Source organism: Cokeromyces recurvatus (genome assembly GCF_025118155.1).
Source record: "Cokeromyces recurvatus strain NRRL 2243 chromosome Unknown BX663scaffold_50, whole genome shotgun sequence".
NCBI lineage: Eukaryota > Fungi > Mucoromycota > Mucoromycetes > Mucorales > Mucoraceae > Cokeromyces > Cokeromyces recurvatus.
The window spans coordinates 62625-88819 of NW_026251436.1; the positions used below are offsets into that span (position 1 = coordinate 62625).

A 26195-nucleotide genomic window follows, 5' to 3' on the forward strand; every position below is an offset into this window, starting at 1 on the left:
CCACCTACAACAATAAATCCAACATCCTTTCACCCTCTATCTCAAGATCAAATACCTCTGATCGATCAGACCATCCAAGAACTCTTATCCAAACAAGCAATAGAACCTGTTTCCCTAGAATCGGTTCAACAAACACCAGGGTTTTACAGCTCCATGTTTGTCATCCCCAAGAAAAATGGAGGCATTCGCCCAGTCTTCAATCTCAAGCGCCTCAACCAATACCTTCACGCTCCTCATTTCAAAATGGACACATTACGAGAAGTATCATTAATGATCCATCAAAACGATTACCTAGTCTCAATCGACTTATCGGACGCATTCCTTCATATAGGTCTCCATCCAGACTCAAGACGGTTTTTACGTCTGAAATGGAAAGGTCAAGTCTACCAGTATCGTACAATCGCTTTTGGTTTAGCCTCAAGTCCCTATGTCTTTACCAAAGTCTGCAAGCCCATTTTAGAACACTTACGCTGTCAAGGCATCAGGATCTCTGCTTACTTGGACGACTGGCTCTTGGTAGCAGACAGCAAAGAATTAGCTCTTCAACAATCTCAAAAGGTGGTTTCTCTTCTTCAACAACTAGGTTGGCTCGTCAACTTCAAGAAGTCGGTCTTAACACCCACGCAACAACTAGAACACCTCGGCTTTGTATTGAATACCACAAAGATGACAGCGTCTCTCCCTCTCAAGAAACTTCGCGACATCCGGCGATCGATCAAGCAAGTGTTGGACAAGCCCAATCGTCAAACTCCTCGAGTAATACACAGCTTGACGATGCGAATACAGGCAGCTACGTTTGCAATTTTTCCAGCTCGACTGTATACTCGACATCTCCTATATTACAAGAATCAAACGGTCAAGACGGATGCCGATTGGGACAAACCTCGACCATTAGATCAAGCCAGTCTGGAGGAACTCTCATGGTGGTATCACAACCTCAAGAAATGGAACGGTCGTTCATTCCTACCATCAACACCGACTCAAACTATTTTTGTGGATGCGAGCGATACGGGTTGGGGCTACAGTTGGAAACAGCATCGAGCTCATGGTTATTGGACTTCAATGGAGGCGGAGCAATCAATCAATTGGAGAGAGCCTAAAGCGGCCCCACCTGGCTCTCAAGACTTTTCCCATTCCGGAGAACTCTACAGTGCTGATCAAGACAGACAACACCACCAGTCTTTCATACATCAACAAACAAGGCGGGACACGTTCTCTCCCATTACTGGAACTGGCAACCGAAGTTTGGAATTGGTGCCTTCACAACAAGATAATGATTCAAGCACAACATATCAGTGGAATACACAACACTATAGCCGATATGGAATCTCGTCGAACATTTTTCAAGAATCAGTGGCAAATCCGCCCATCGATTTTCCACCAGATGAATCAACTGTTGGGCCCGTTCTCGATCGACCTCTTCGCCGACAGGACAACCAAACTGTTACCAAAGTACGTGTCTTGGCTTCCCGATCCGGACGCTATCCATACGGATGCGTTTACCATCCCATGGACGAAGTTTCCACATCCTTACATCAATCCACCTTGGAACCTCATCACTCGGGTACTCCACAAGATTATACGAGAAAAACTTCCCCGGGCCACTCTAGTTGTGCCATACTGGCCCAGCGCGATTTGGTTTCCTCTAATTCAACGTCTAGCACTAACGGATCCATGGCTCCTGCCCCCACAATCGGTGCAAACGACATCCCCCAAGACTCCACACCCACTGTTACCTCGGAATTGGATGCTCTCCGTGTGGACATTATCAGGAATAAACTAGTGCGTAAAAACCTCAATGCACAAGCGGTTGAGGATCTACTAGTAAGGCAGTTGGCAAACAATGGGACTAATCGGGGCTACCGTAAGAGTCAGTTACGATTTCTGGCCTGGGCTACTAATAATGGGATTTCTTATACGGCTTACACTCCTACAGATCTAGTAAACTTTCTGGCTGACATGCGTCAAGAGCATAATCTACTGGCTTCCACTCTTAAGTCTTTACGTACAGCGGTGGCTCATCTCCATGACAACTCTAAAAGTATTAGCGAAAGTGAACTGATTAACTCTTATATAGACCATATGTCAAAGGAAGATCCTCCAGTATCTATACACCGGCCAACTATTGATGTGTCTCCAGCTTTTGCCTATGCTCGATCTATTGCTTCCAAATCCTCTACTCCAATCCTGTTGTTGCAACAGAAATTGGCTTTTCTCCTGGCAATGGCTGCTTTTCTCCGTCCGTCTGACCTGGTTCGTATCCCCTATGCATCGTGTTCCGTACTAGAGAATGGTCATCTTCAGTTTCAAGTGGTCGCACCGAAAGAAACTCGCAGTAAACGCCGTATTATCAAACCTTTCACGGTTCACCCACATACCGAGGATTACGAATTATGTCCCGTTCAATGCTTTAAAGCAATCCAAGATCATCCGGCACTACAAGCTCGTCCAGACAATTCGACTCTCTTTGTCAAGTTCAACAATATAAAAGAATCGTTATCCGCATCGACTGTTTCTAAGTGGTTACATCGTCATTTCATCTCTTTGTGTACAAATGAACCTGGGGTCTCTATTCGATTGTTGGCATCTTCTAGGGCATTAGATCTAGGTATTTCTCGAGACAGCATTGTGGCTCTTGGTAACTGGGCTTCATCAGAAACATTTGTTCGTCATTACCAGCGGAATCAAATGGCGCAAGTTGACTTTACATCGACGATTCTATCCAGTCAAGACGAATTTTTTGATGCTTCTGATTCCTTTCAAGCTCTGGATTAGCATAATAACATTTCCTATTTTGTTCCGACGGTCTCAAGAAATTCTCTCGAGAAATTTCTTTCGACTGAGAATTGCTATTTAGACCTGAAGAACAAAATAGGAAATGTTATTATGCCCACCCTTCAAAAAATTTTTTATTTACTTTATTATATTTAGTTTTTCCCTCCCTTCTTTCTTATTATTTGACCGAGCTCAAATTCGATTGATAGTATAATATAAAAATTTTATTCCTTTATATATCTTTGAATTCGCTATTAAATAAAGATTCAAGAAGATTCTAGCATAATAACATTTCCTATTTTGTTCTTCAGGTCTAAATAGCAAGTTATGGTCACACCTTTTTACTTTGTTTTCTGGGCAATACATTAAAAGCTTTTTTTTTTTTTGGAGCTATCTATCTTCTTTTAATTTTTTTCTATAACATGAGCGATAACATTAATATGGATGGCCAAGTAATGCCTGTTATTGTCCAATCTTACATGGATTGAGAAAGATTTTCAGCAATAAACGCTGAACAAAAAAAAAAAAAAAAAAAAAAAAAAAAAAAAAAAAAAAAAAAAAAAAAAAAAAGATGAAAAAACAAAACAATGTATCTTCCAAACTTCGACAGCTGCTACAAAAATGCGAGGGTCGTATATTTCAAAAAATGAACCAAAGGTAGTAGACCTGATTAATTTAATGCAGGACTTTGAACACCTACCTATTAGAGAAAGGGGCTATCAAGGTAAGGCTTTCAAAGTCAACAGCCGCACGTAAGTTTAAAGAATGGAACGAAATGAAAAACGATTCTGACCAAGGAGGTACTCCTGATACTATCAGTCCCAAGGAATACAAAGGTCGAAGATTAATACTTAAGGACGTGTTGTGGTTTACAGGTAAAATATAATAAAATAGAAAATGAGAAATAAAAATAAATAGAATAAAACAGACAGAAGAAGTACGTTGAGACTTGTCAATATAGTTTATTAAGAGTTAAGTTCAATTATAATTATAAGTGTAATTGCACAAAATAAGGATTAGTAGTGTAAGAGTATTTATATATTTTGTGGATAAGGATGACGAGTAATAAGAAGATAAAAATATAACAAAATTGTATTTCATAATATAATTATAGAATGATTATTAAGAGTTATTATAGATATAGATCCATGTCTTTTGTATATATTTATTTTTATAACTAATATGTGTTCTCTGAGTGGAATCAATTATTACGCGTATTTATATTATTCTTAGTTTATCCGCAGTTTGACTTGTAAAGTTATTTCCATAAATTTATATTCATAAGAACAATAATAAAAGAAGATATATTTTTAGATGTAAGACTTTTATTAATTATTTTTCTATACAAGAATAAATATATTTAATATGTCTATACACAGACTTATCATACAAGTGCACTATATGCTCCATTATGACTACTTATCTTATTGAATTAAGTTACAAATCTTACAACTATAGCATCTTAGGACTCCAAAAAAAAGCTAAAATACAAAAACTGGCTAGACTTGGTGTTGAATGACTCCAACCCAAGTCTCAACTATTTCAAATTTGCAAACACCTTTAAAATACAATCATTTTTGCGACCAACAACTGATTATACTGACCTACTGCAGAAACTTTTAAAAAATCAATCCAATAAGCTTACGAGAATCGCCTATGCTGAAAAAATTATTATTTGATGTTGGTATATATTATCAAGGTATGAAACATGCTGCAAATATTAACAAACTTTTAGATACGAGATGATATAAACACAGAGTTTGGGGTGAAGTACGCTACGTATTGGGAGCAAAGAAATGACAAATTAAACATGCAAAGACGTCTCAGGATTCAAAATCAACAGATAATAGAGCGTTTCAACCAAATTACAAACAATGAAATAATAGGACTTGCCGAACAGGTTCTGTATTACTTTTATACTTCAATGCAAGTCAATCCAGAATAGTTCAAGTCATTAATATTTTAAATCACTTAGGCCTCCAATTTAGATGAAGTTTTTAATGAGGCAACAGGCGATTCTGAAGAAGTCAACGAGAAGGAAGTGGTACTGAAGGTGATATAGTGAAAGTGGTACCAATGTTGTTTTACGGCAAGCGGCAACTCTCGCATCTGATAAGCAAATATTTGTTAATATTAACATATTGGTTCATTCACAAAATTAATAATATAGGTCAAGTAGAATTGGTAGATTACAAATTATCGATTTATCATCAACAATAACACGGGACATATTAAAAACAAAGATACCTATTGATAGCTTTAACTCTATTATTAAAACATCTCAAATCAATCCAGACCAAATGTCTGATTATGCCAATGAGATTACTAATGCACGTGAAAACTTACCTTTATCATTACGTGAATTACGCCAAAATCTGTATAATGCCGGATTTTATCAAAATTTTTGATCTTGTTATCAATGAGGATGTTGGTTTTATGGAACTAACCATAAGGTATTAGTAAATAGCATAAGTAATATTTGATTAGAAGATCATTTATATTTACGAATCGCTAATACCCACATATGTAGCTTAGATTTGATGAGCTCTCCTAACAACCCTTTGAAAAAAAAATCATGCTTGAGAGAACAGCGGCCAGTTATCTGATTTTTTTTTTTTTTTTGTTGTATAGATTAGTCTCCAATCCTCTTTGGCAAAAATATAAAGCTATTGCTATATATATTGGTTCGGCGTGTTTTTAAATTGCTGAATCAACAATTTCTACAAGAAAGTCATGACACTCTCTGGAATGGCCCAAAATACCCAAACGATTTCTACTTGACGTCCAACCTTGGTAACTGATCCTATTTTATGGCTCCTAATGACACGCATGGAGCGTAGTCAGATACTCCGTTGGCGTCTTGATTGGCTCCCTGATGGAAAACCTCATCTCTGTCCTTTTCATCCTGCAGTTCATCTTTCTCGTGCCCATGCTACCGAATGTCTGCATATACACCGTCGTCTACAAATGCCCCAGATTCATCAAAGACCCTCTTTCTTTCTTACTAAATTTATTACCCATGAAAAAACAAAAAAATGTTCCATTTATCTCTTCCTGATCTGTACGTTGGCCTGAAATTTGTCTAATCCTACATAGATTGGATCCTATTTTTCATAGTAGGGATCTTCCTTCTCCTTCAGCTGATATTTGTGCTAGTTTGGTGGAATGGTTGCAATGATAAAAATGCTAGTATCTCTGTCGTGTTTCTATCTTTCTTTCGTTTTACTTTCCTCCCTTTTATTTTTTCTTTATTCTTCAATACTATTTTCATTTTCCCTCTTGACCTCTATGAGGCTTTTTTTTTTTCTTTCATAAATTTATCATTTAAACGTAGCATGAAGTGCATTTTTATTTAGATTCTTTTTGTGTCTGTGTATGAAACAGTTTATTGTTCTTATATTTTTTTAATGCATTTATAATTAAGGGGATAGGTAATAAATAATAATGTTTTTATTATTATTATTATTATTATTGTTTGTATCATTGATCATCTTTCTCTTTTCTTTCATATTCTGCCAACTCCAGCTTTGCCTTATCTACGTCAATACAACAAATAATGATAGTTGCAGCTACAAAGAGACTCAAGATAAAAGGCCACCCTTTCCAAATATTGGATGTTGATTGAGTGATGGCACCAATAACGACAGGTCCAATCCAAGAAGAGGCCTTATTGACGACACCAAAGAGACCGAAAAATAGGTTTTCTTTCCCTTTTGGGGTTAATTCAGCTAGCATGGTTTGCTGCCATGCCCAGATAGGCGCAGTAAATAAACCTGACCAGACATTCAGGATCCATAATTCTCGATTCGTCTTGATACCAAATGTATCAAATCTGATACCAAAGCAACCCCAGAGTGGTATCAGACCCGTGAGTACAACAATAGCCAATAATGTAGTTTTGGTTCTAATTTGAAATCTTTTAGAAACCCATAAAAAGGCGAGACAACCGATAATGGACGTGACAGCAGTGACAAGGCCAAAGATCACATTCTGTTGTGCAGAAAAGCTCGTGAGTTCACCCTGAATAATGGTAGACATTTGACCAATGGTTGATACTGCATCAGAGAACATAAAATACGCAAAGATGTACATGAACAAATAGCGTAATTTACGTATCTCCCTAAAAGTAGATAATAACAATAAAAAGTCACTATATACATATATACATATGTGTGTATATAGAATGCTTTCTTTTTTTTTTTTTTTAGTTTGGTTTTGGTTTTACTTGAAAGCTTCTAAAATAGATTTCCAACCTAAAGTGAAATAATTGGCAGTAGTAGGTAAAGGTGGCCCTTGACGCCCCTTTGGCATAAAAACAAAATAAGGTACAGCATTTATAGCCCAAAAGATAGCACAGGCAAATGTTGAAATAAAATTATAAAATGGAGCATTGCCTAACATATGAGGTACACCTTCTGGGAATTGATAATTCTCCCAATAAACAAAAGAAATACCTGATAATAAACCTGACATGATTAAAAATCCAATGTTTGAAAATGTTGTAGAAATCGCAGATACTTCATTTCTCCAGCGTTCGATAACATACTGTCGATCTGATTCGGATAAATTTCGATTCGCTTTAGCATGTCTTACTACAGGTAAATTATCACTAATTAAACAGGAGAGAAAACAAAAACAAAAACAAAAGGTTAAATTTATATAAAAGAGGAGATAAGGGGGAGGGAGGGGGGGCTTTTTTATTTATTTTTTATTTATTTTCCTTTTTTTTTCATACCTTAAATTTGGAAATGCAGCAGAATAAAATACAAGTGAAGTACCATATGAAATAAGTGCTATAATCATAATACCCATCATTATATTCCAATGTTGACCATCATCATTGATAAGCGTCATAGGCAACGCTTGAAATAAACATCCAATTATTGTAGAACCCAATAGAATATATCGACTCCAATGTCCATAATCAGCAAGACTACTAAAAGTCGTAAAGAGAATGAATTGGATAGAAAAGGCGATAGATTGAACATATAGAAGCATAGATGATACAGGAATACCATTTGGGGAATTGATCCAAGCAACATGACAAGGCGAGTTTACAGCGTCTTGCATATTACAACCTTCCTGTGGGTTTTGAGGATTAAATCCCCCACGATAGGCTAAATATTGTAATATAATAGGCATAAAACCATATATTGTATATCCATTATTCTGCGAAAAAAAAAAAGAAAGGCGTTTTTTTTTATTATTATTATTAGGTACTTTTTTGATCTACAACTATTAGTCTATTTCCTTTTGTATTTTACACCATTATAATATAAATAGTAGCTCCATAGTTCCCATTTAGTTGCTTGTGGTTGATTAAATAATAATGTTTCATCTTCTGGATTTAAAGTCAAATCAAATGGATCTAATTTCTTATCATCATAAAGTGCTTTTTCATCGTTATGTTCCATTAAATCATTATTACTTGTAATTGGCAGTGTCGACATGCACTTTAATATAAAATGAAGAAATAAAGGAAAAAGGAACTGGAAAAGAAAAAGAAATTAAAAGAAAAAGAAATAATAAAAAAAAAATAATAACCTGCATGTATTTAAAGATTTTATTATATGTATTCATGTGTGTTTATTTATAAATCTTCTAATTGAATTTGATCCAATACAGGTAAAATGTTCTCCCATATAGAAATACTCTATTCTTAATATTTAGTATTCAAATAAATAAAAGACTTCTTTGTCTAATTTTTTTTTTTACCTTTTTATAGAAATCAATATGACAATCAGCATAAGCAGCTAATCCTTGCTTTAGTTCAATTTCTTTGGATTTTTTAAATATTTCATATTCTTTCATCATTTGACTCGAATATTTGTTACTAATATCATTTGCCTTCGTCACTTCATCCTGGAGCTATTATTTCTTTCATCGTTAGTCTAAGCAAACATATCACTACTCAATTTATACTTGCCTCCTTTATTTTTCTTTCTAACCTAAAGACCCTTTCAGTCCTTGCTTTCCCATTATCACTCATCTTATCTTGCATAATATCCGTGATGTTCATGTTGCCTGCAGCAGCTCTGCCCAAATTTTTACCAGGATATAATAGCCTTTCTCTTTCAAGTACAATAGATTGCAATGCAGCTGAAACATCTTCAAAATTAACTTGTTTTTGATCTCTTTCAATCAGTTGTTCCTATGAATGATATAAAGGAATGCTAAATAATTATACATTTCTATTCAAATTGCATCTATTTATTTACTTTAGTTGCATGACAATAGTTAATCAACTCGTGTACATCATTCAAAAACAATAAATCTTCTTGTTTTCTCTAGATAATATAAATAACATAAATTAAATTATATTATTATTATTATTATTATATACCATTTCTTTTAATGCTTCTATATAGGACTCTGTTGCTTCTGCAAATTGTCGTAATGGCTGGTCTACATTTGTTTCTAATGCAGATAAACCACGAATACTGCTTGCAAATAAACTATAATTCTGTTCCAATTCTATATTAGAACAGTATGAGTCCAAAAGAAGAAGAAAAAAATAGCATATCATGCATTACTTACCTTGTTGTCTTTTGCCAATTCGATGGTATAATTTTTCAACAATATTCAAGTTATCTTCAAATTTATCTATTGTGTCCTTCATTTCAATAAACTTTTCATCTGGTTTCTTCACCTTTACAAGTGATTTAAATAATGATCCGAATAGTGAATGATTTTGATGAAGTGATGCTTTGAATATTTTCTTATCTGATTTCTATAAAACATATAATATGTATTCATATATACAAGTTTTTTCTTTTTTTTTAAAAAATAAGAACTTACAAAATCTGTAGACTCTAGAAAGAGTCGTGTATAGTGTGATGCTTGAAGTAAAGGATGTCTTGCTATTCTATCCATAAACCATTGCAAACTAATAAAAAAAAACAAAATAAAATATAAATGAATCCATTCTATTCTATGTCTTCAAACACCTTACCATAGTCTTCTATGCTCAATAAATGCTGAATCAAATCCATCTCCTTTCATGTATTCTATAAACAGAATATGAATATCTCGTCTTTATTTTATTTTTATTCTTTCTAGTGTACATACTTAAACGATGCTTTTCGGGTAATGGAGGTATGACACAAGTAGAAAATTCAACTGATAATGCATTATGAAGCCATACAAAATCTTGAAAACGACGTCGTACGGGTCGATTATCTACTGAATAATTAGGTAATGCCGTCTTTTTTTTTTAAAGAAAGAAAAAAAAAAAAAAAAAAAAAAAAAAAAAAAAAAAAAAAAAAAAAAAAAAAAAAAGCAGTAAGATAAAGCACTATTGGTTATCATTTTTTTTTTTTTTTACCATTGTGAATACTCGATATGTAACAAAAAAACCATCACTGCTTTTAAGTGGATCATCTACTTTAATCGTCATTGGTTCTGCTTTATATTGTTCATTTGTATTTTGTTTATTTGATTGAAAGGGATCGTAGGAAGAAGTGGAAGCTAAATTCTATAATATCGAGATTAATATGTATAATGCATAATTATTGTCAATGTTTACTTGGTCATAGAATGAAGCACTTTCTTCAAAGGCATTGGTAGTATCAAAAGACCAAGAAGAAAGTCCTTGTTGCTCATTGAAATCATGAATAGACATTTTTAAAATTAGTTGATAAAACAAAAAAAAAAAAAAAAAAAAATAATAATAATAATAATAATAATAAAATAAAACAATAAAAAATAAAAGCATATCTATTATTTTTATTTTATTTTATTTTAATTTTTTTTTTTTTTAAAAAAAAAATAGAAATATATGACACATTTTTTACATCATAATAATTATTGATCATTATTAACATCAGATCGTTCACTAAATAATTCATAATCTGGTTTTTGAGAGGTATATTTTCTTTTAGCTTTACATATTTTACATGTTTGGATCATTGTAGGCACAGGCTTAGCTATATATATACATGTATGTATGTATGTATATAAAGGTAAGTAAAATAGCTTCATTTTTTAAAAAGAAAAAAAAAATATATATATACACATATATTTACATCGAATTCGATGAGTTGAAGTTATGACAGGTAATAAAGGTGTATCACAGCGTTTACATATTGTTCTTTTTACACTTGGATCTCTATATAATGATCAGATTAATAAATGTACACATCTGCCTTACTCAATCTATTTACAGTCTCATTACTAATTTAGCTGTAATTTGCTTCAGATTATTATTTAAATAGCGTGATGTGGCATGTAATGTGCCTTTAGGATCACCTTGCCACGATTGATCTATATTCATCTTGTTATCATTTTGATTTGATTCATATTGAATAGTTGACATTAACACAGCTGCTTGATGTAAAAAATTAAGTCTTTCAAAGGCTTGAATATTTTTAGGATTCACACCCGCTTTTTTCTCTTTTTTAGCCATATATGAAAAAAAATAAAATAAAATAAAATAAAATAAAAATAAATAAATAAATAAACAAAAATGATTTATTATTGTACTTTTTTTTTTTTTTTTTTTTGAAACTCAATGAAAATTTTCTAAGGTAAGACAGCATATTTCTTCAAATGAGAAGGTATAGCATCTGTCAAGTTTTTTGATTCTAACCATTGACGACTGAATAGACGTGATTGATAACGATAGGCACCATCACATAAAAGAGTTACGATTTTAGAGCCTTTACCAAGTTGTTTTGCCATTTGAACAGCAGCACAAACATTCAAAGCTGAGGATGCACCTACATAAATGCCTTCCTCATCTAACAATCTGTATAACATATGAATGGTATCTTCATCCTTAACGTGAACTGCACCATCAATAAGATCCACATCAGGTGCTAAATTATCCGTAATACGGCCTTGGCCAATACCTTCAGTAATTGATGACCCAGATCTTTCAAATAGCTTATGTCCACTTGTGAAATAGCTATAAAGAACAGATCCAGGTGGGTCTGCGAGAAACACCTTGACACGACCCTCTGATCTTTCCTTCAAGAAGCGTGCTGTACCTGCAAGGGATCCACCTGTACCAGTAGCGCATACAAACCCATCTACCTCACCATTCGTTTGCGCATAAATTTCAGGTCCTGTCGTCTCAATATGAGCACGACGATTAGCAATATTATCAAATTGATTTGTCCAGACAGCGTTCTCAAGAGACTCTGCATGACGTTTAGCTTGATGATTATAATTTTGAGGATTATCAAATGCGACAGCAGGAACAGGGAATACTTCAGCCCCCAACATACGTAGCAAATCAATTTTCTCTTGTGACTATGAATAAATAAATAACTAAATAAATAACTTTATTTTTTTTTCTTTTTAACACACACACACACACACACATATATATATATATATAGTGCTCGTTCTATTACCTGAGTATTGGGCATATAGATAACACATTTATATCCTTTAGCACGACAAACATGAGCTAAGCCAATACCTGTGTTTCCTGCAGTCCCTTCAACAACAGTTCCGCCAGCTTTGATTAGCCCCCTTTCTTCAGCATCTTTCACGACATACAGAGCAGCTCTGTCCTTGACAGAACCACCTGGATTCATGAATTCTGCTTTAGCTAATATCTCTGAACCAGTTTCTTCGCTTAATTTGTTTAAACGAATCTAATCATGACATGTTCAATTATGTGAACATACTAGGTTATATATATATATATGTATATATGACTTACGAGAGGTGTATTGCCAATGGCGCCAATGAATCCATCCGTAATCTAGTAAAATAAAAGATTAGTATTCATATGGAATTCAAATAGGTTCATTAAATACTTTACATTAGGACGAGTACCGGGATGAACAGTTGTGAAGCAACGGCGAGTAATGAAACGTAAAGAGTTCATTTTTTTTTTTCGTGGAAATGAATAAAAAAAAATAAAAATAAAAATAAAATAAAATAAAAGGATAAACTTAAAGTGGGGTAAAAAAAAAAAATTAAAAATTAAAAATTAAAAAAAAAGATTATCAATAACGCAATTTGTAAAACTTATTGTTTAGATTCTTGGTCGGAAAAAACAAAAACTCCCCTCTCTCTCTCCTCCCCCCCTCTTTTTTTTTATGACAAAAGATAATAATGGGCTACTAGTGAAAAAGAAAAGAAAAAAACTATATGATATAAAACAAGCTGATCAAACTTATTGTAGAAAGTATTTCGGTAATATTCAGAGTGAAATGGTACAGGGGCGCGTAAAGGAGAAAAGGAAAGATCATTTTTCACTGTGGGTTTTGGTACACAACAAGACATAATAATAGGGTTGGTCAAAAATACAGTGTATTGTTAAGATATATTATTCAGAATATAATAAGAATTTATACGCTCATTTGAATTATTTATCATAAATAATAAATTTTATTAAACATAATTTATGGTATTACATAATTTCCTTGTGTTGCTTGTATATATTATTGATATTAAGGTATTTTCTTTTCATTATTATTATTATTTCATAGATGTGTATAAGACTTATATTTTTTTTTGGCTATACATTCTCAATGAGTCGTTGAAGGGATAAAGGCTATACAATGTAATTGATGAAATCCATATTCATCAGGTGTACAATAATCGCATTGAAAGATAGGTAGTTCTGATTGTAATAAAGTCATCATCATAGGATCCATTAAAAGAGTTGAAGGAGATGTTGTATTATCATCCTTTTGATTATTGTAAAGATAAGATTCAATAGAATTCGTATTCGTATTGATCTGCTTTGCTTGTGTTTGAATTTCAGGTAATAGTAGTCTCTGTTGTGTAGATAAAATAGAATATGGCATATAATTCGGTGTAGTAAGAGACGATGAATGCTGTTGTTGTTTCTCTGGAGCAGGTAGTAGTAATCTATGTTTTGGCTTTGAATGTTGTTGTTCAATCATAGTTAAATAGTTTGGCTTTTTTCTTTCAATACATCTATTTTGATGAGCTGTAAATCCTGCATTACGGAATCCCCGTTGATCATATTTAGGGAATTGCTTATAACATATCTTGCATTGTAGATAATCGTCTTTTTGTTCATCAAACAAGGACATGATTCAAGAAGAAACAAGTATATATAGATAGATATGGAGATAGAGATAGATATAGATATATACATATACATGTATACAAATATTTATATTTATATACATCTATTTTACGCATCTAGTATTTATGCAAAATTTCATTTGGATTTCATTATATAATAACAAAGGACATATATTTATTAAAGTGTTTCTATAAAATTTATTTTTGGTTTGTTTTATGGAAGAAAACAAACGTAAGGTCTTGTATACTAAATACATATACATATATACATGTATATATATATAAATATATATATATATATATATATTTTATTAATGTATGCATATATATATATATATATTTATATATTTATATAGAAAGAAAAAAGAAAAAAGAAAAAGAAACAAGGCGTCTATAAAATTACACAACTCCTCTTTGTCTACCATCCATTCTCGGCATTCCTTGTACGCAAATATTCATAAATTTTATTCCCAGTTTGTTCTTCTCGAAGATGAATCATATAAACAATACTTGTCTTGGATGATTCATCTGTCAGTAAGAATGAAATACGTTTAGGACCCATTCGTTCCACATTGCCACTCTTTACAATAGCGTGTACCAATTTAGTTTTATCATTTTCAATCTGAATTAGCATACGCATACTAGGTGCTTGTTGACTAATTCTCATCGTCACTGAGCCAAATGTACTCCAGTTTGACGTCTCATTTTGTACAAATAGTTTTGCCTTACATTGCATCACAGGTTTTAGTGTCTGAGGTACATTAACTGTGTCTAAAGGCTCATCGTCTACAACATCTAATATTGTTTGTTGTTGCTGTTGCTGCTGTTGTTGTTGTTGTTGTTGTTGACGTTGAGCATTATTTAAAATAGTAGAAAAGACAGTTGCATCCTGTGGATATTTAAAATGAATCAAATAGTTCTCCTTTTGGTTTCCTAAATAAAGTGAAATGTTGATATCAGTTGGTGAAGGTTGTCTAATGACTGTATTAGCCATAATCCAAGCATTCAAATAAAGTTGTCCTGTCTTTTGTAATTGAACAGTAACAGATATACGATTTGTATGGGTAAGGCGGATCTGTAATAAACAGGGGCCATCAGTAGCATACCAGGACTGATTGCTCCAATGAAAGACCTCACATTGATTACTACTATAAAGGATTTTTCTAACATCATTGAGCATATTAGGCTATTTGGGGGGGAAAAATAAAATAAAATAAAAAGTGAGTAAAGTTTTTCTATATAAAATATATAAATATATATATAATATATATATATGTGTGTGTATGTATGTATAGTAGAGTTATGAATGCTTTACATTATGAGGAGAAAAGTCTTCTGAATGAGATTGAGCTAAATTTGAGGATGGACTATATCGTCCTGAAGATACTTGTTGTAAATGAGAAGGTGTTGTATTATTATTATTATAGGATCGATTGTTGTGCTGTCCATCTGCTTTATTGATATAGGGTTGACTAGACAACGGTTGTTGTGGTAATGGCTTTTGTGAATAATTACCTATTAAGGAAGATGAATAGTTAGTAGATTGTTATATTTAATAAAAATAGTATAAGATGATAATTAGTTTTTTTTTTTTTTCACCCTGGATACTGACCATTACTACTCTTTTGTTGTTGTTGTTCTTTCATAGAAGAAGAACGAGGAACAGAGGGTCGCATTTGAAAATTTGTAATAGGTTGAAATCTATCTTTATTTTGTTGCTGTAAAAGATAATCGTTTGTTTTTTGAGTAATGGCTTGCATAGCTTGAGGAATAATGGCTTGTTGAACTTCAACTGCTCTTGGAGAAGAGGGACTCCTTGGAGAAGAAGAATGGTTACTATTCATTTTAGGAGAAGAAGAAGAAGAAGAAACTGATAGGGTTGCGATTTGTGCAGTAGGAAGAAAAGTCATTTGGACAGAGTTTTCATGCACGTTGGTGCTACCCTTTTTTGGCGGCATCTTACTCGTTTGTAATTGCCGTGTAACATCTTTGGGAGGAATAGCAGGAGGTAGTAAAGAAGATGAATTGATATGCGTATCATAAATGTCCATAATTGTATCTCTAGTATTACTCTCCTCATCTGAACTTTCTAAAGGAGAAACTCCACCTGATTCAGAATAATAAGTAAAGATATCTGTATCTCGAATATTTGGTTTTTTTGTTGATGGGTGGTTAGCTGCTGCCAACAATTTCTTATGAGCAGCATCACTTAAAGGTCGAGAAACAGCTGTTGGAGGATTACCAACCCACGTGTTTCTAACTTCTACTGAATCAGTTGTTAATAAAAGTTGCTTTTTCCCCAAAATAGTAAAGCAAATATCTTCATTCACAGTCTTTACAGTGATGTCACTAATAGGAATAGGAGTATATAATAAAAAGTATTGATCATGACTCTTTTCTTCACAAATCACTAGCACTTCAGTTGTCAATACTAGATGCACATGAACCATTGTCGGCAACATTATAAAGCTATTCCTCATAACTAACTGAGAATGATTCGATAAATGTAATTGGTCATAATTCTATATTATAAAAATCAATCAATCAATCAATAAATAAATCAATAAAAAAAATTAATTGTTGTTGTACAACAATAAAATCTATTTTTACCATTTTTACACCAGTATGAAGATCTATCGTCTTTGAACAATTGACCTGTCTTTTAAATGTTGCCAAATCAGTACAAAAATTTGTTTGAATTGAAGACAATTTATTAGCTTGAGGAGTAGTTGTACGATGAATCAACATCATAACAGTGTCAATTCTTTTATTTGCATTCAAGAGTAATTTATGATCTGTTCTACCTGAGTCTGATCTTTCTAATAGATTCTAAATAAATATAAAAATATATTAAGATAATAGTAGTAAATCTATTTTTATATAATTATTATTTACATTGTATAAAACTTTATAATATTTTAATCGCTGAAGAGGTGCCTGAAAGAGTGTTTCTAGGTTAATTTTACAAGAAAGATTACTTGATAATTTCTAATAAAATAAAAAAAGGTAAATATAGAATAATAATAAAAATAAAAGCAGGTTTTTACTTGAAGCATATTTCTTATTGAGGGATTATTAAGGATATCATGACGCTGATTAAGATTCGAGATATAGTTTTTACAATATTTTGCATAGGGAGCCTCCAAATCATTGACCTTTAAAGATATATACACATAAATAGATGTATTATAAATACTGTATCATGTTAATAGTATCATGGTTATCTCTTTACCCATTGTATAAGAATATCACCGAGCTCACTTGTTGTTTGAGAATGAGTAGTAGTAACATTTGTCAATCTCTATTTAAAATAAAAATAAAAATAAAAAACTAGCTTGGTAAAATCAAACCATAATTCTATATCCTTTTTCTTTTTTTTTTTTACCATACAAAATTGTTTATTCACTTTTAATATATCATGTATACATTTTAAAAGCTCAGAGAAATCAGGTGCAGCAGATGTCATTTGTTTCATCCAAATGGGAGCAATTTGCTATTATAAATAGTTAAGCTCTTTCTGTGTTTATCATACTATCGATTGATTAAAAATATTTACAGAATCAATTATCTTCAATGTTTCCATATAGGATTGTTCTGTCTCAATAAGCTCAGTTAAAGGATTGTTAGTTATTCTTTTCGAATATTGTAAAGAAGAAGGCATTAGCGACCCTAAATTAGTAGAAGCAAAAGCATTTGATGAAGGAATAGTCGATGCTGTTAACATGATGAAAGGAAAGGAATGGATTAATTTGTATATAACAAGTTATTAAGTAGACTTGAGAAAAGAAAAAAAAAAAAAAAAAAAAGAAAAGAAATTGCCCTTTTTATTATTATTATTATTATTATTATTGTGAATCTTTGTACAACATTAAATTTATTGTGTCATTATGGCTGCTTTAGCTTCTTCTAATTCATCTTGCATGATTTTTTTTCTTACCAGTACTGCCTTAGCTAAATCTAAACGTCCATGTCGTTTAAAAATCATGGCTAATCGACGATCTTTTTCCATTCTTATTTCAACTTGTTTTAAATAAGTTTCCATATCCAAAAGACCTGTTTGCACTTGAATTATAAGCATATTCATCTTAATATCGAGTGCTTGTTTTCGATCTATTAATTCTTCTTTATTGGGATATATTGATAATTCTGAATTTGTAAGTTTAAGTTCATGTTCTAAAACCATATTAGAAACAAGTGCCTCCACACTAAACAGTAATGTCAGTCATTATTATAAATTAATAACTTTATTTTATTTTATTTTTTACCTATTAAATTCTTCTTCTGCAGTCTTCAATTCATTATCTTTTATTGGTTCCACCTGAGTTGTTGATTCTGTCTTAATTTCTGTTTTAGGAGAAACAGGTTTTTGTGCTGATGTACTTAATCCTGCGGCTACTAAATAATTAGATACTTCACTTCCATCCAATACTAGCCAATCTTCAGTTCGCTTCATCATATCTTTTTCTATTAACGGTTCTCTCAAATTCACTTGTAGCTCAAGTTTACCTCCTGTCTTTTTTCGTCCACCATCCAATAACTATACAAAAAAAAAAAAAAAAAAAAAAAAAATCGAATGAAAATTGAATAAAAAAAAAAAAAAAAAAAAAAAAAAAAAAAGTAAAATACATTTACTTTAGTTTTATATTTACATCAAAGATGCCAGATAGAGTGGCTTTGGTTAAGAGCTGATCTAATGGAATCACTGCTTTTCCTAATGATATAGGTCTTCTAAAAAACCCATACGTATATCGATTATGAAAGACCTCAAGTGTTAATTTCTTACGTTGCAAGTAACGTTGAAAGGGTCGAGAACGACTGATAGGTATCATCAAAGTAAAATCAAAATTTGCATCCTTTACAACAGGCGTCTCTCCCTTATTTAAGGATGCCTGTGGAGAGGACTCTGGTGGCCAGCCTCCGAGATCCCATGTTACAAATGGCTCAAGGGTGCCTGCGATATCTAATGTGGGTAAGTGAATAGCTTTTAGAATTTTAAGTTGCATTATATTTTCAGGAATTTCATCAAGCTTATTTGCATAGACATATTGCACTGTCTCGTAATGAAAGGATCCGGAAAGTGATTTGAGATCCTTTGAGAAGGCAGCTTCAAGCTTTGAGAAATGACGATTTTGTTTGGATTGTAGAGATAACTGATGACACATATTGATTTGATACTTTATTTGTGCCTTAATTTCATCTTGAGACTGTGGACATGACGGCTTATCATTACCTAATGTCATATCAGGTGCATCAGGGAGTTGGATGTCTTCTAATCTACTTCTTTCACCAGATTTGATACTAATACCCAAGTGTAAAAGATCTTTAGAGGTACGAACCATTTGTTTTGCAATAGAAAAATTGCCAAGTTTTTTATAATGAAGAGCTGCTTCTTTGTATTGTCTTTGTAGTGTGATCACCTTTGAAAGTAAATTTTGAATTTCTTGTTGACTAGCTGAAGACTTGTGTATCTCATTTTTAGGTATCGCAGATGCAGGTATATTAGTTGTAGGTATCTCTGGTTTAGATATATCTGTTTTAGCTGCATCTGCCTTTAATATATCTACTGATGTGGATACTCTATCTTCAGTAGCTTCATTTTTAGGCAACGGCGGTGATGAATTGGCACTTTGCTCTATTGTTAATTTCGCTATTCCTTTATCAGACTCTTCATGTGATTGAATTAACTCTTGATATCTTGCATTATATTCTTTCGATTCACGTAATAAGGCAATAGCCTTCTTTTTATCTCCCTGTCTTTTTGCATTTAAAGCCAAAGATTGATATTCCTGTACTTTTTCCTTCCAGTACTGAGGATTCTTCTTTTCATCATTTTTGGTTGGCTCCTCTTTATGTACTGGTGTATCAAACAAGTAATTAGCTGCTCTTTCTACGTTGTTATCAAACATGTCTAATGCACTTTCAGATTGCTTTTGTGTGAATCCCATGTTGATCAAGTCATTTACTTCTTGACTAGGCGCTAAAGATGATTCTTGGCTAATTAATGAAAGTTCATTCTAATGTTAAAGCTTAGATATATGTATATAAATCATTCCAGATTACTTTTTGCTTTTTTTTTTCGTACCAATAAATTGGTATCATTTAAATCCTTTTCGTCAAATTCTACTTTAATGTCATCATCATCATCTTGACCTTGAGCAAGCTTAGTATAAGCATCAATATTAAAATTAATATCGGCAACCGGGTTAAGAACCTTTGGTTTTGACTTTGACGTAGGAGTAGGAGTAGAAGAAGAAGTTAATTCTTGTAGTTGTTTCTAAAAAAAATAAATAAATAAATAAATAAATCGCCTTTTTTTTTTTTTTTTTTGTATAAACATTTCGAGCATTACTATACCAATAACTCTGGGTCATTTATATCCAAGTCATTATCAACATTATCAAGGTCAGAATTTAATAACTGATCTAAATCATCAACATTAAATTCTTTAGTTATCTTGCTCATTTATATACAATATATTGATAAATAAATGTATGAAAAAAAAATAAACATGTATATTTTTATGTATTTGTTTATATTAAAGCAGATGACTCTTGATGTATTTTGTCGGAGAGTGTGTGTGTGAGTTCACAATAATTGAGAAAAAAAAAATATTTTTTTTTTTTTATTCTTTTTTGAGATCTATTTTGAATGAAAACATGTCAAAAGATTCAGTTAAAGCAGGGAACATAACAGGTAAGTCAGTAAACATTAATATACATGTATATTTTTTAATAGTATTACAAACATGTATAATGTATAGAACCTATCGATAAACGTATTTATATTGGTGGTTTACATCCTCAGACAACAGAAGAGCAGATCAAAGAACGATTTAATAAATTTGGCTCTGTCAGTCATGTTAATATTGCCAAAAATGTAGAAAGTAAAGACATGTCTGTATTACTATTTGTACTCGTTTTAATTATTATTATTATTATTATTATTATTGTTAATTAGATGAATGTAGAGGATTTGCGCACATGACGATTCATACAACACCCAAGCAATGGGAGTCTTGTAAGTCAAAAAAAAAAAAAAAAAAAACATCACTACATTGTCTATTTCTAACTCTTATTATAAAATAAGGTCTGAGTGTTTATAACGGGGCTAAATGGAGAGGTTATATACTTAAGCTAGAAGAGGCATCACTTGACTGGCAGGAACGCAAACGTCTACGAGATATTCAATGGTCTGAAAAGGAGGCTAAAAGGTTAAAACGTTTAAGTCGATGGAATGATAAAAGTGAAGCATTCCATGCTAAAGATATCGATACACCTGTTACTGATAATAATCTTCGTAAAGGATGGAAGAGAGGACGCTATGGTCGTGCGATTGCTGTTATGCGTCTTCGAAAGCCAAATGGCACCCGCTTTGTATTTGATCCTTCCCATTATAAAAATAATCTGAGCAAGCTGTATAATTTAGGAGTACAGATGAAACCCATTCATCGCCTAATCTCGTCAGTTGATAATAATAATGAAGAAGGAGATTGGTTTGATCAGAAGCAAGAAAATTCAGATGATGAATCCAAGATAATAATGACAGAGGATGAACCCAAGATAATAATGACAGATGATGAGAAAAGAAAAGCTGCTATGGAGAAAATGTTTAACGAACAAAAAGCAAAGAAGGAACTGATCAGTCAAGCACTTGCTGGCGACTTGCAATCAAGAAATCATACAAAGTTTGATAACGATGATGATAGAATAAATACAGAGGATGCCTTTAATATAGTTCATGATGAAAAAGAAGATAACCAGCCTAAGGATGCAATAAAATGGATGTTTGATTCTGATGATGAAAGTGATGACGAATATGATATTAAGGTGAATCCAGTGCTGGAAGGTGAAGAGGGACGAAAGCGTCTAGAACTTCAGTCAACGTTTAAAGGGGATGATCGTTTCAAATTAAGTGAGGATTTTATAGATGATGATAAAAATAAAAAAGTGAAACAAGTACAAGAAGATGAGATTGCTCAAGAGCTTGGTGCAGAAAAATCACAAGCGTTGGATGTACTTCGATCGATGTTTGGTAATGAAAAAGTAGATAATACAAAATCCAAGGCAGAGAGTACATGGACTAGCGCAGCTCGTTTTGATCCAGATGCTGAAGATGCCTTTAAATACCTTACTCATCATGAGGAAGAAAATAGGGAAACATCTGAGGAAGAGGATACTAATAGTGATGATGATTTCTTTGATCAGCATGAAAGAAAGCCTGATGTTACAGCTATGCCAGAAGTATCTACAGAGAAACATTTTGAAGTGAATACAAATCTAAAACCACTCTTTGGAGGAGCGGAAGATGAGCCATTCACATTATTTGGTGGTAATGATGATGATGATGCATCATTGTTTAGTAAGAAAGATGACAAGCATGAGGAACAATTTATATCATCCACTTTTGCATCTAAAGAAGCAACTAAGGGGCGCCTTGGTTTAGGCGTATTATTCTTTTTCCATTTAGATGACCCTTCCTTAATGAAAAAGTAAGTAGTAAAACCTACAAGTGAGTATCTATCTAACCAATGTGTGTAAAATAGGAGTTGCTATGCTTATGACTCAGAAGGTATCTTTCAAGCACAAGAAGATGAAAAAGAATATGAAAAGAAATGGAGAGAGCAGAGACCTCTTATTAAAGAAGTTTTGAAGAAGCGTCAAAAGAATGCAATAAAAAGTCAAAAAAGGAGAGCTATACGTGATTTAAAATAAAATCAAATAAAGTAAAAAAAAAAAAAAAAAAAAAAAAAAAAAAAAAAAAAAAAAAAAAAAAAAAAAAAAAAAAAAGAGAGAGAGAGAGAGATACTTTTTATTTATTACAGTCAGTAAGACTGATTTTGTCAGTAGTTTAAAAATAATTGTCATAAAATAAAATCTATTTGTCGTTTTGAGAAAAGCATTTTGTCGTTTAAAAAAAAAAGCCAAATTGTCGCAAAGTTTATATTCATTTGTCTCCCTTTTTTTTTTAGCATAATGACAAACGCCTTTTTTTTTATATAAAGATGGACAAAATCAACCGTACTGACTGTAGTATTATTATTTCATTACATTTTTTGCTAATTTCATTACCTGACTACCACAAAATCTACCCAAGACGCCTTGTCCAGCAGAAATTTCATTGAATGTTTTAACGGAATCTTTGTAAATATGTGGTATATTAGTAGCAACAAAAGGTACAGGTTCACAACTATGATCACCAAACTGTACTAATGTTGTATGATCACCAGTGACAATCACAGTATATTTAGTTTCCTATTATATGAATAATGAATGTAGCTCAATGAATTAAATTTGATATAGAGTATACCTTATTGTGACAGTATAGGTCCTTTATAACGATCCCAATCATTTCATCTATTTTCTCTATGTAATGTATCTTTTTTAATATATCTTTATCATGGCCAGCATCATCCACAGCCTTAAGATGACAAAAGCCAAACTGATATTGAGGTTGAATGATATGATTTAAAAGAGCCCTTGCCTTTGCATGAAAATCTGTATTATAATCACCTGTAGCTCCCTTTACATGAATTAAATCCATACCCAATGCCAATCCTATCCCAGCTATAATGCATGTAGGAGCAATTAAAAAACTCTTGAAGCCATGTAGTTGTTCTATATTTTGAGGTATACGTGGAAAGTTACCACATCCTCTCAATAACACGCAGTTAATAGGTCGCTTTTGATGTTTAATTCTGTCTTGATTGATAGGATGGGTAATGAGAATTTTGTAGAATTCAGATGATAGCTCATTCACTAACTAGTCAAGCGTATTATATGAATTGATATATATATATAGATATATACATATATTATAATCTGTATATTTTTGTTTATCCTTACGCGACTTGTCATGATAGCATAAGAATCATTAAGATGAGCATCAAATGGTTTACATTCAATAAGTGGTATGCTTTTATAGTATTAATATATATAGTAATTTGTATATAGATGTTTCTTCTTACTTGTCTTTAAGTGGGTCTGTGCCTGTAATTTTTGAACTCAAGTTGGGACCTCTTATTCTAACACTACAACGATGTTCAATGGTATGCTTAACTGCAATGACATAGTTAGGAAAAGAGGGTAATTTTCTAAATAAAATAATGATATGTTATACATGTTGTAGATAATCAGTATATATCTAAAAGAGAAGTACATATTATCAATAGCATTGCATAAAGCCAAGCCTAATGTTCCATCGAAATGATGGTCTGCCTTTCTTGCTTTCACTATACCAGTTTCTTTATCTAAATAAGCAAAGTTACACTAGACATGTATAGTAAAAAGATAGTGTTACATATACATGCATGTATTTTTTTATTTTTATTTTCATGTATCTATTTACCTTAAAGGCAATATCTCCAGGTTTCATTTCAAGTCCTGCACCCATACTTTCAAAGGCTCCTCTTCCTTCATAATAACTATGTACTTATTATTAACATACATACATAGATAAATAGATAATTTTACATTCTGGGATCATAACCCAATATTGACATATGAGCTGTATCCGATCCACATGCTAAACCTGGTTCAACTGGATCTAAAAGACCATTTATACCCTTTTCTAATTTTAGTCATCAGTATTATTAGCATATGTAGTTTTTCTTCTTTATTATAATAAATAACCTGCTAAATGATCAAGCCATGGTGTATTAGCTACTTGTAAAGGTGTTTTTGAATCATATTCTGGAATACCAATATCACCTAAACCATCTATCATAAAGAATATTAATTTTTTATTATTATTCATATAGTAAAAGAAAAAGATGAAAAAGGAAGAAAGAAAGAAAGAAAAAATATTTATTTATTTATAAATATATAGTTTATTTTATTTTATTTTATCTTCTTAAAAGTATGAAATATTCATGCAAACTAAAGCATTTTTATTTAGGTCTCACAGCATCTAAGGTACACATTAATACTCTACTCTATACTATTTATATATAAACAGTTTGCTACTCACCAAAATAAGGATGTGCCATTGCTTCTTTTGCAGTTAATCTTTCTTGGTGATCATATCTTAATAACTTATCCAAGAAATCAAGTGAATCATCAGTAACAAAGCGTTGGTTATCATTTGTCACAAACTTATTCCAAGGTTTACGTAAATGTCTACCAAGAATATTATTGTATTCTGGTGCAAGCGTAATGGAATACTTTTCAATATATCTAAACAATTCATCTGTACCCAAAACTCTAGCAATTTTAACTAATTGGTCATAGTTATCATGGCCATGGAAGAAGGGCTCTTTACGGAAAATCATGCTGGCAAACATACAGCCATAACTCCACATATCTAAACTATAATCGTATTCTTGGAAATCAACCAAAAGTTCGGGTCCTTTAAAATATCTTGAAGCGACACGTACATTGTATTCTGTTCCCGGATGATAGAATTCTGCTAATCCCCAATCAATTAAACGTAACTATATAAAACAAACGTTAGGTATAATCCTAATAAATATGTTACAGACTTTAATATACATATAGCATTACCTGTCTTTTTTCATGATCAATCATGACATTATGAGGTTTTACATCACGATGCATAATACCTTTTGAATGGCAGTAATCTAAAGCCTGTATTTCTAATGTTTAATACATTGTATAAATACATGATGATTATTCTTTTTTTTTTTTTTTACCTTTAATAATTCATACATATAATATTGAATATCATAAACTGTGAAACGAGGATAAAGGATTTTAAATTCGGTATTATTAACATACTCAGAAATAATAGCTGGTGTCTTTGACTAGTAATATAAAAGTTCTTATTATTATTATAATATATCTCATTTTTACTTATAACTTACAATGGGATCTCGGACAATATCCAAGAGACCTACAATATTCGTTCCACCTGCTAAATTCTGAAGAATCTTGATTTCACGTTTAATCTTCTTCTTTTTTACAGGCTTCAAGGCTTTGATAATACATTTCTGGTTGCTGGTAATGTCGATACCTTCAAATACTTCAGAGTATTTACCACGTCCTACTTTACGAACAATTTCATAATTATCTTGATTTCTAAACAAAAAAAGATAAGTAAATAAAATAATAAAAAATTGCATATTTGTTTTTGTTTTTTGTTTCTTTTGTTTTTTGTTACCCCCATTCAACTTGAAGGTTATCATAATCCCAATAAGAATTGGGCATTTTAGAATTCACGTCAGCATAACACCGGGCTATACTTTTAGAATTATTCGTATTTATAGGCATTGCACTCATCTTTTAGAGTTAAAAAGATAATAACAATAATTATAATAAAATAAAAACTTATTATTTTTTTTTTCCTCTGAAATATTCCCTTAAATTAATCCTGAAGTCACACATAGAATAAATTGGGTTTTTACCAAAAAAAAAAAAAAAAAAAAAAAAAAAAAAAAAAAAATGTATGTGTAT

General features: G+C 31.9%; 11 protein-coding genes across 11 annotated transcripts; 2 read left to right on the forward strand and 9 right to left on the reverse strand.

The window, feature by feature from the left end:
- Positions 1 to 3197: 3197 nt before the first annotated feature.
- BX663DRAFT_490599 (uncharacterized protein) lies at positions 3198 to 4031 on the forward strand (the record flags this gene model as incomplete). Its single annotated transcript, XM_051524966.1, has 4 exons — positions 3198 to 3227; positions 3347 to 3432; positions 3460 to 3650; positions 4009 to 4031. The coding sequence occupies 4 exons, from the start codon at positions 3198 to 3200 to the stop codon at positions 4029 to 4031; spliced, it is 330 nt and encodes a 109-aa protein (XP_051377756.1).
- Positions 4032 to 6255: 2224 nt separating this feature from the next.
- BX663DRAFT_533671 (autophagy-related protein 22-like protein) lies at positions 6256 to 7917 on the reverse strand (the record flags this gene model as incomplete). Its single annotated transcript, XM_051530549.1, has 3 exons — positions 6256 to 6895; positions 7001 to 7384; positions 7511 to 7917. The coding sequence occupies 3 exons, from the start codon at positions 7915 to 7917 to the stop codon at positions 6256 to 6258; spliced, it is 1431 nt and encodes a 476-aa protein (XP_051377757.1).
- A 448-nt stretch (positions 7918 to 8365) lies between these two features.
- On the reverse strand, positions 8366 to 10396 carry BX663DRAFT_490602 (uncharacterized protein; the record flags this gene model as incomplete). Its single annotated transcript, XM_051524967.1, has 11 exons — positions 8366 to 8428; positions 8491 to 8643; positions 8732 to 8926; positions 8994 to 9062; positions 9119 to 9249; positions 9313 to 9505; positions 9574 to 9661; positions 9728 to 9782; positions 9844 to 9979; positions 10100 to 10249; positions 10301 to 10396. The coding sequence occupies 11 exons, from the start codon at positions 10394 to 10396 to the stop codon at positions 8366 to 8368; spliced, it is 1329 nt and encodes a 442-aa protein (XP_051377758.1).
- Positions 10397 to 10523: 127 nt separating this feature from the next.
- BX663DRAFT_527162 (RNAse P Rpr2/Rpp21/SNM1 subunit domain-containing protein) lies at positions 10524 to 11207 on the reverse strand. Its single transcript, XM_051529993.1, has 3 exons — positions 10938 to 11207; positions 10800 to 10882; positions 10524 to 10700 (listed from the first exon to the last, which is right to left on the reverse strand). The coding sequence occupies exons 1-3, from the start codon at positions 11177 to 11179 to the stop codon at positions 10579 to 10581; spliced, it is 447 nt and encodes a 148-aa protein (XP_051377759.1). The 5' UTR covers positions 11180 to 11207; the 3' UTR covers positions 10524 to 10578.
- Positions 11208 to 11257: 50 nt separating this feature from the next.
- BX663DRAFT_527165 (cysteine synthase) lies at positions 11258 to 12690 on the reverse strand. Its single transcript, XM_051529994.1, has 4 exons — positions 12548 to 12690; positions 12446 to 12487; positions 12132 to 12377; positions 11258 to 12027 (listed from the first exon to the last, which is right to left on the reverse strand). Exons 1-4 carry the CDS (start codon positions 12611 to 12613, stop codon positions 11296 to 11298), a joined length of 1086 nt encoding a protein of 361 aa, XP_051377760.1. The 5' UTR covers positions 12614 to 12690; the 3' UTR covers positions 11258 to 11295.
- Positions 12691 to 13190: 500 nt separating this feature from the next.
- Positions 13191 to 13815, reverse strand: BX663DRAFT_527167 (uncharacterized protein). Its single transcript, XM_051529995.1, has one exon. It carries the CDS (start codon positions 13791 to 13793, stop codon positions 13260 to 13262), a length of 534 nt encoding a protein of 177 aa, XP_051377761.1. The 5' UTR covers positions 13794 to 13815; the 3' UTR covers positions 13191 to 13259.
- Positions 13816 to 14087: 272 nt separating this feature from the next.
- Positions 14088 to 17584, reverse strand: BX663DRAFT_527170 (uncharacterized protein). Its single transcript, XM_051529996.1, has 9 exons — positions 17345 to 17584; positions 17174 to 17281; positions 17021 to 17089; positions 16836 to 16943; positions 16684 to 16776; positions 16399 to 16617; positions 15401 to 16310; positions 15104 to 15303; positions 14088 to 14974 (listed from the first exon to the last, which is right to left on the reverse strand). Exons 1-9 carry the CDS (start codon positions 17510 to 17512, stop codon positions 14207 to 14209), a joined length of 2643 nt encoding a protein of 880 aa, XP_051377762.1. The 5' UTR covers positions 17513 to 17584; the 3' UTR covers positions 14088 to 14206.
- Positions 17585 to 17609: 25 nt separating this feature from the next.
- BX663DRAFT_565252 (uncharacterized protein) lies at positions 17610 to 20517 on the reverse strand. The gene is made up of 6 exons (XM_051532072.1): positions 20499 to 20517; positions 20143 to 20290; positions 19871 to 20062; positions 18438 to 19802; positions 18054 to 18325; positions 17610 to 17993 (listed from the first exon to the last, which is right to left on the reverse strand). Exons 2-6 carry the CDS (start codon positions 20248 to 20250, stop codon positions 17663 to 17665), a joined length of 2268 nt encoding a protein of 755 aa, XP_051377763.1. The 5' UTR covers positions 20251 to 20290; positions 20499 to 20517; the 3' UTR covers positions 17610 to 17662.
- On the forward strand, positions 20431 to 22490 carry BX663DRAFT_527174 (uncharacterized protein). The gene is made up of 4 exons (XM_051529997.1): positions 20431 to 20481; positions 20549 to 20671; positions 20746 to 20805; positions 20875 to 22490. Exons 1-4 carry the CDS (start codon positions 20445 to 20447, stop codon positions 22278 to 22280), a joined length of 1626 nt encoding a protein of 541 aa, XP_051377764.1. The 5' UTR covers positions 20431 to 20444; the 3' UTR covers positions 22281 to 22490.
- Positions 22491 to 22551: 61 nt separating this feature from the next.
- BX663DRAFT_527177 (archaeal type cofactor-independent phosphoglycerate mutase) lies at positions 22552 to 24554 on the reverse strand (the record flags this gene model as incomplete). The annotated part of the gene is made up of 8 exons (XM_051529998.1): positions 24417 to 24554; positions 24258 to 24354; positions 24133 to 24208; positions 23944 to 24053; positions 23753 to 23878; positions 23631 to 23700; positions 23095 to 23547; positions 22552 to 23039 (listed from the first exon to the last, which is right to left on the reverse strand). Coding segments are annotated over exons 1-8 (1267 nt in total), but the record flags the coding sequence as incomplete, so codon positions are not given.
- Positions 24555 to 24745: 191 nt separating this feature from the next.
- BX663DRAFT_444408 (casein kinase II subunit alpha) lies at positions 24746 to 26012 on the reverse strand (the record flags this gene model as incomplete). The annotated part of the gene is made up of 5 exons (XM_051523622.1): positions 24746 to 25216; positions 25287 to 25370; positions 25436 to 25546; positions 25607 to 25820; positions 25903 to 26012. The coding sequence occupies 5 exons, from the start codon at positions 26010 to 26012 to the stop codon at positions 24746 to 24748; spliced, it is 990 nt and encodes a 329-aa protein (XP_051377766.1).
- Positions 26013 to 26195: the final 183 nt, after the last annotated feature.

Bases quoted from the DNA above. Each gene is read 5' to 3' on its own strand.
- BX663DRAFT_527167 (XM_051529995.1), bottom strand. From the start codon at position 13,793: ATGTCCTTGTTTGATGAACAAAAAGACGATTATCTACAATGCAAGATA.
- BX663DRAFT_527174 (XM_051529997.1), top strand. From the start codon at position 20,445: ATGTCAAAAGATTCAGTTAAAGCAGGGAACATAACAG. The intron at 20,482-20,548 runs GTAAGTCAGTAA...TATAATGTATAG, and splicing joins TAAAGCAGGGAACATAACAG to AACCTATCGATAAACGTATT. The intron at 20,672-20,745 runs GTAAAGACATGT...ATTGTTAATTAG, and splicing joins TATTGCCAAAAATGTAGAAA to ATGAATGTAGAGGATTTGCG.
- BX663DRAFT_527170 (XM_051529996.1), bottom strand. From the start codon at position 17,512: ATGTTAACAGCATCGACTATTCCTTCATCAAATGCTTTTGCTTCTACT. The intron at 16,777-16,835 runs GTAAAAACCTGC...TTATTTTATTAG, and splicing joins CAATAAGAAATATGCTTCAA to AAATTATCAAGTAATCTTTC. The intron at 16,618-16,683 runs GTAAATAATAAT...ATATTTATTTAG, and splicing joins ATTATAAAGTTTTATACAAT to AATCTATTAGAAAGATCAGA.
- BX663DRAFT_565252 (XM_051532072.1), bottom strand. From the start codon at position 20,250: ATGAGCAAGATAACTAAAGAATTTAATGTTGATGATTTAGATCAGTTA. The intron at 19,803-19,870 runs GTACGAAAAAAA...CTTTAACATTAG, and splicing joins TAAATGATACCAATTTATTG to AATGAACTTTCATTAATTAG. The intron at 17,994-18,053 runs GTAAAAAATAAA...ATTACTGTTTAG, and splicing joins GCAGAAGAAGAATTTAATAG to TGTGGAGGCACTTGTTTCTA.
- BX663DRAFT_527165 (XM_051529994.1), bottom strand. From the start codon at position 12,613: ATGAACTCTTTACGTTTCATTACTCGCCGTTGCTTCACAACTGTTCAT. The intron at 12,488-12,547 runs GTAAAGTATTTA...TTATTTTACTAG, and splicing joins ATCCCGGTACTCGTCCTAAT to ATTACGGATGGATTCATTGG. The intron at 12,378-12,445 runs GTAAGTCATATA...TGTCATGATTAG, and splicing joins CCATTGGCAATACACCTCTC to ATTCGTTTAAACAAATTAAG.
- BX663DRAFT_527162 (XM_051529993.1), bottom strand. From the start codon at position 11,179: ATGGCTAAAAAAGAGAAAAAAGCGGGTGTGAATCCTAAAAATATTCAA. The intron at 10,883-10,937 runs GTAAATAGATTG...ATCATTATATAG, and splicing joins GCTAAATTAGTAATGAGACT to AGATCCAAGTGTAAAAAGAA. The intron at 10,701-10,799 runs GTAAATATATGT...GTATATATATAG, and splicing joins TTCAACTCATCGAATTCGAT to CTAAGCCTGTGCCTACAATG.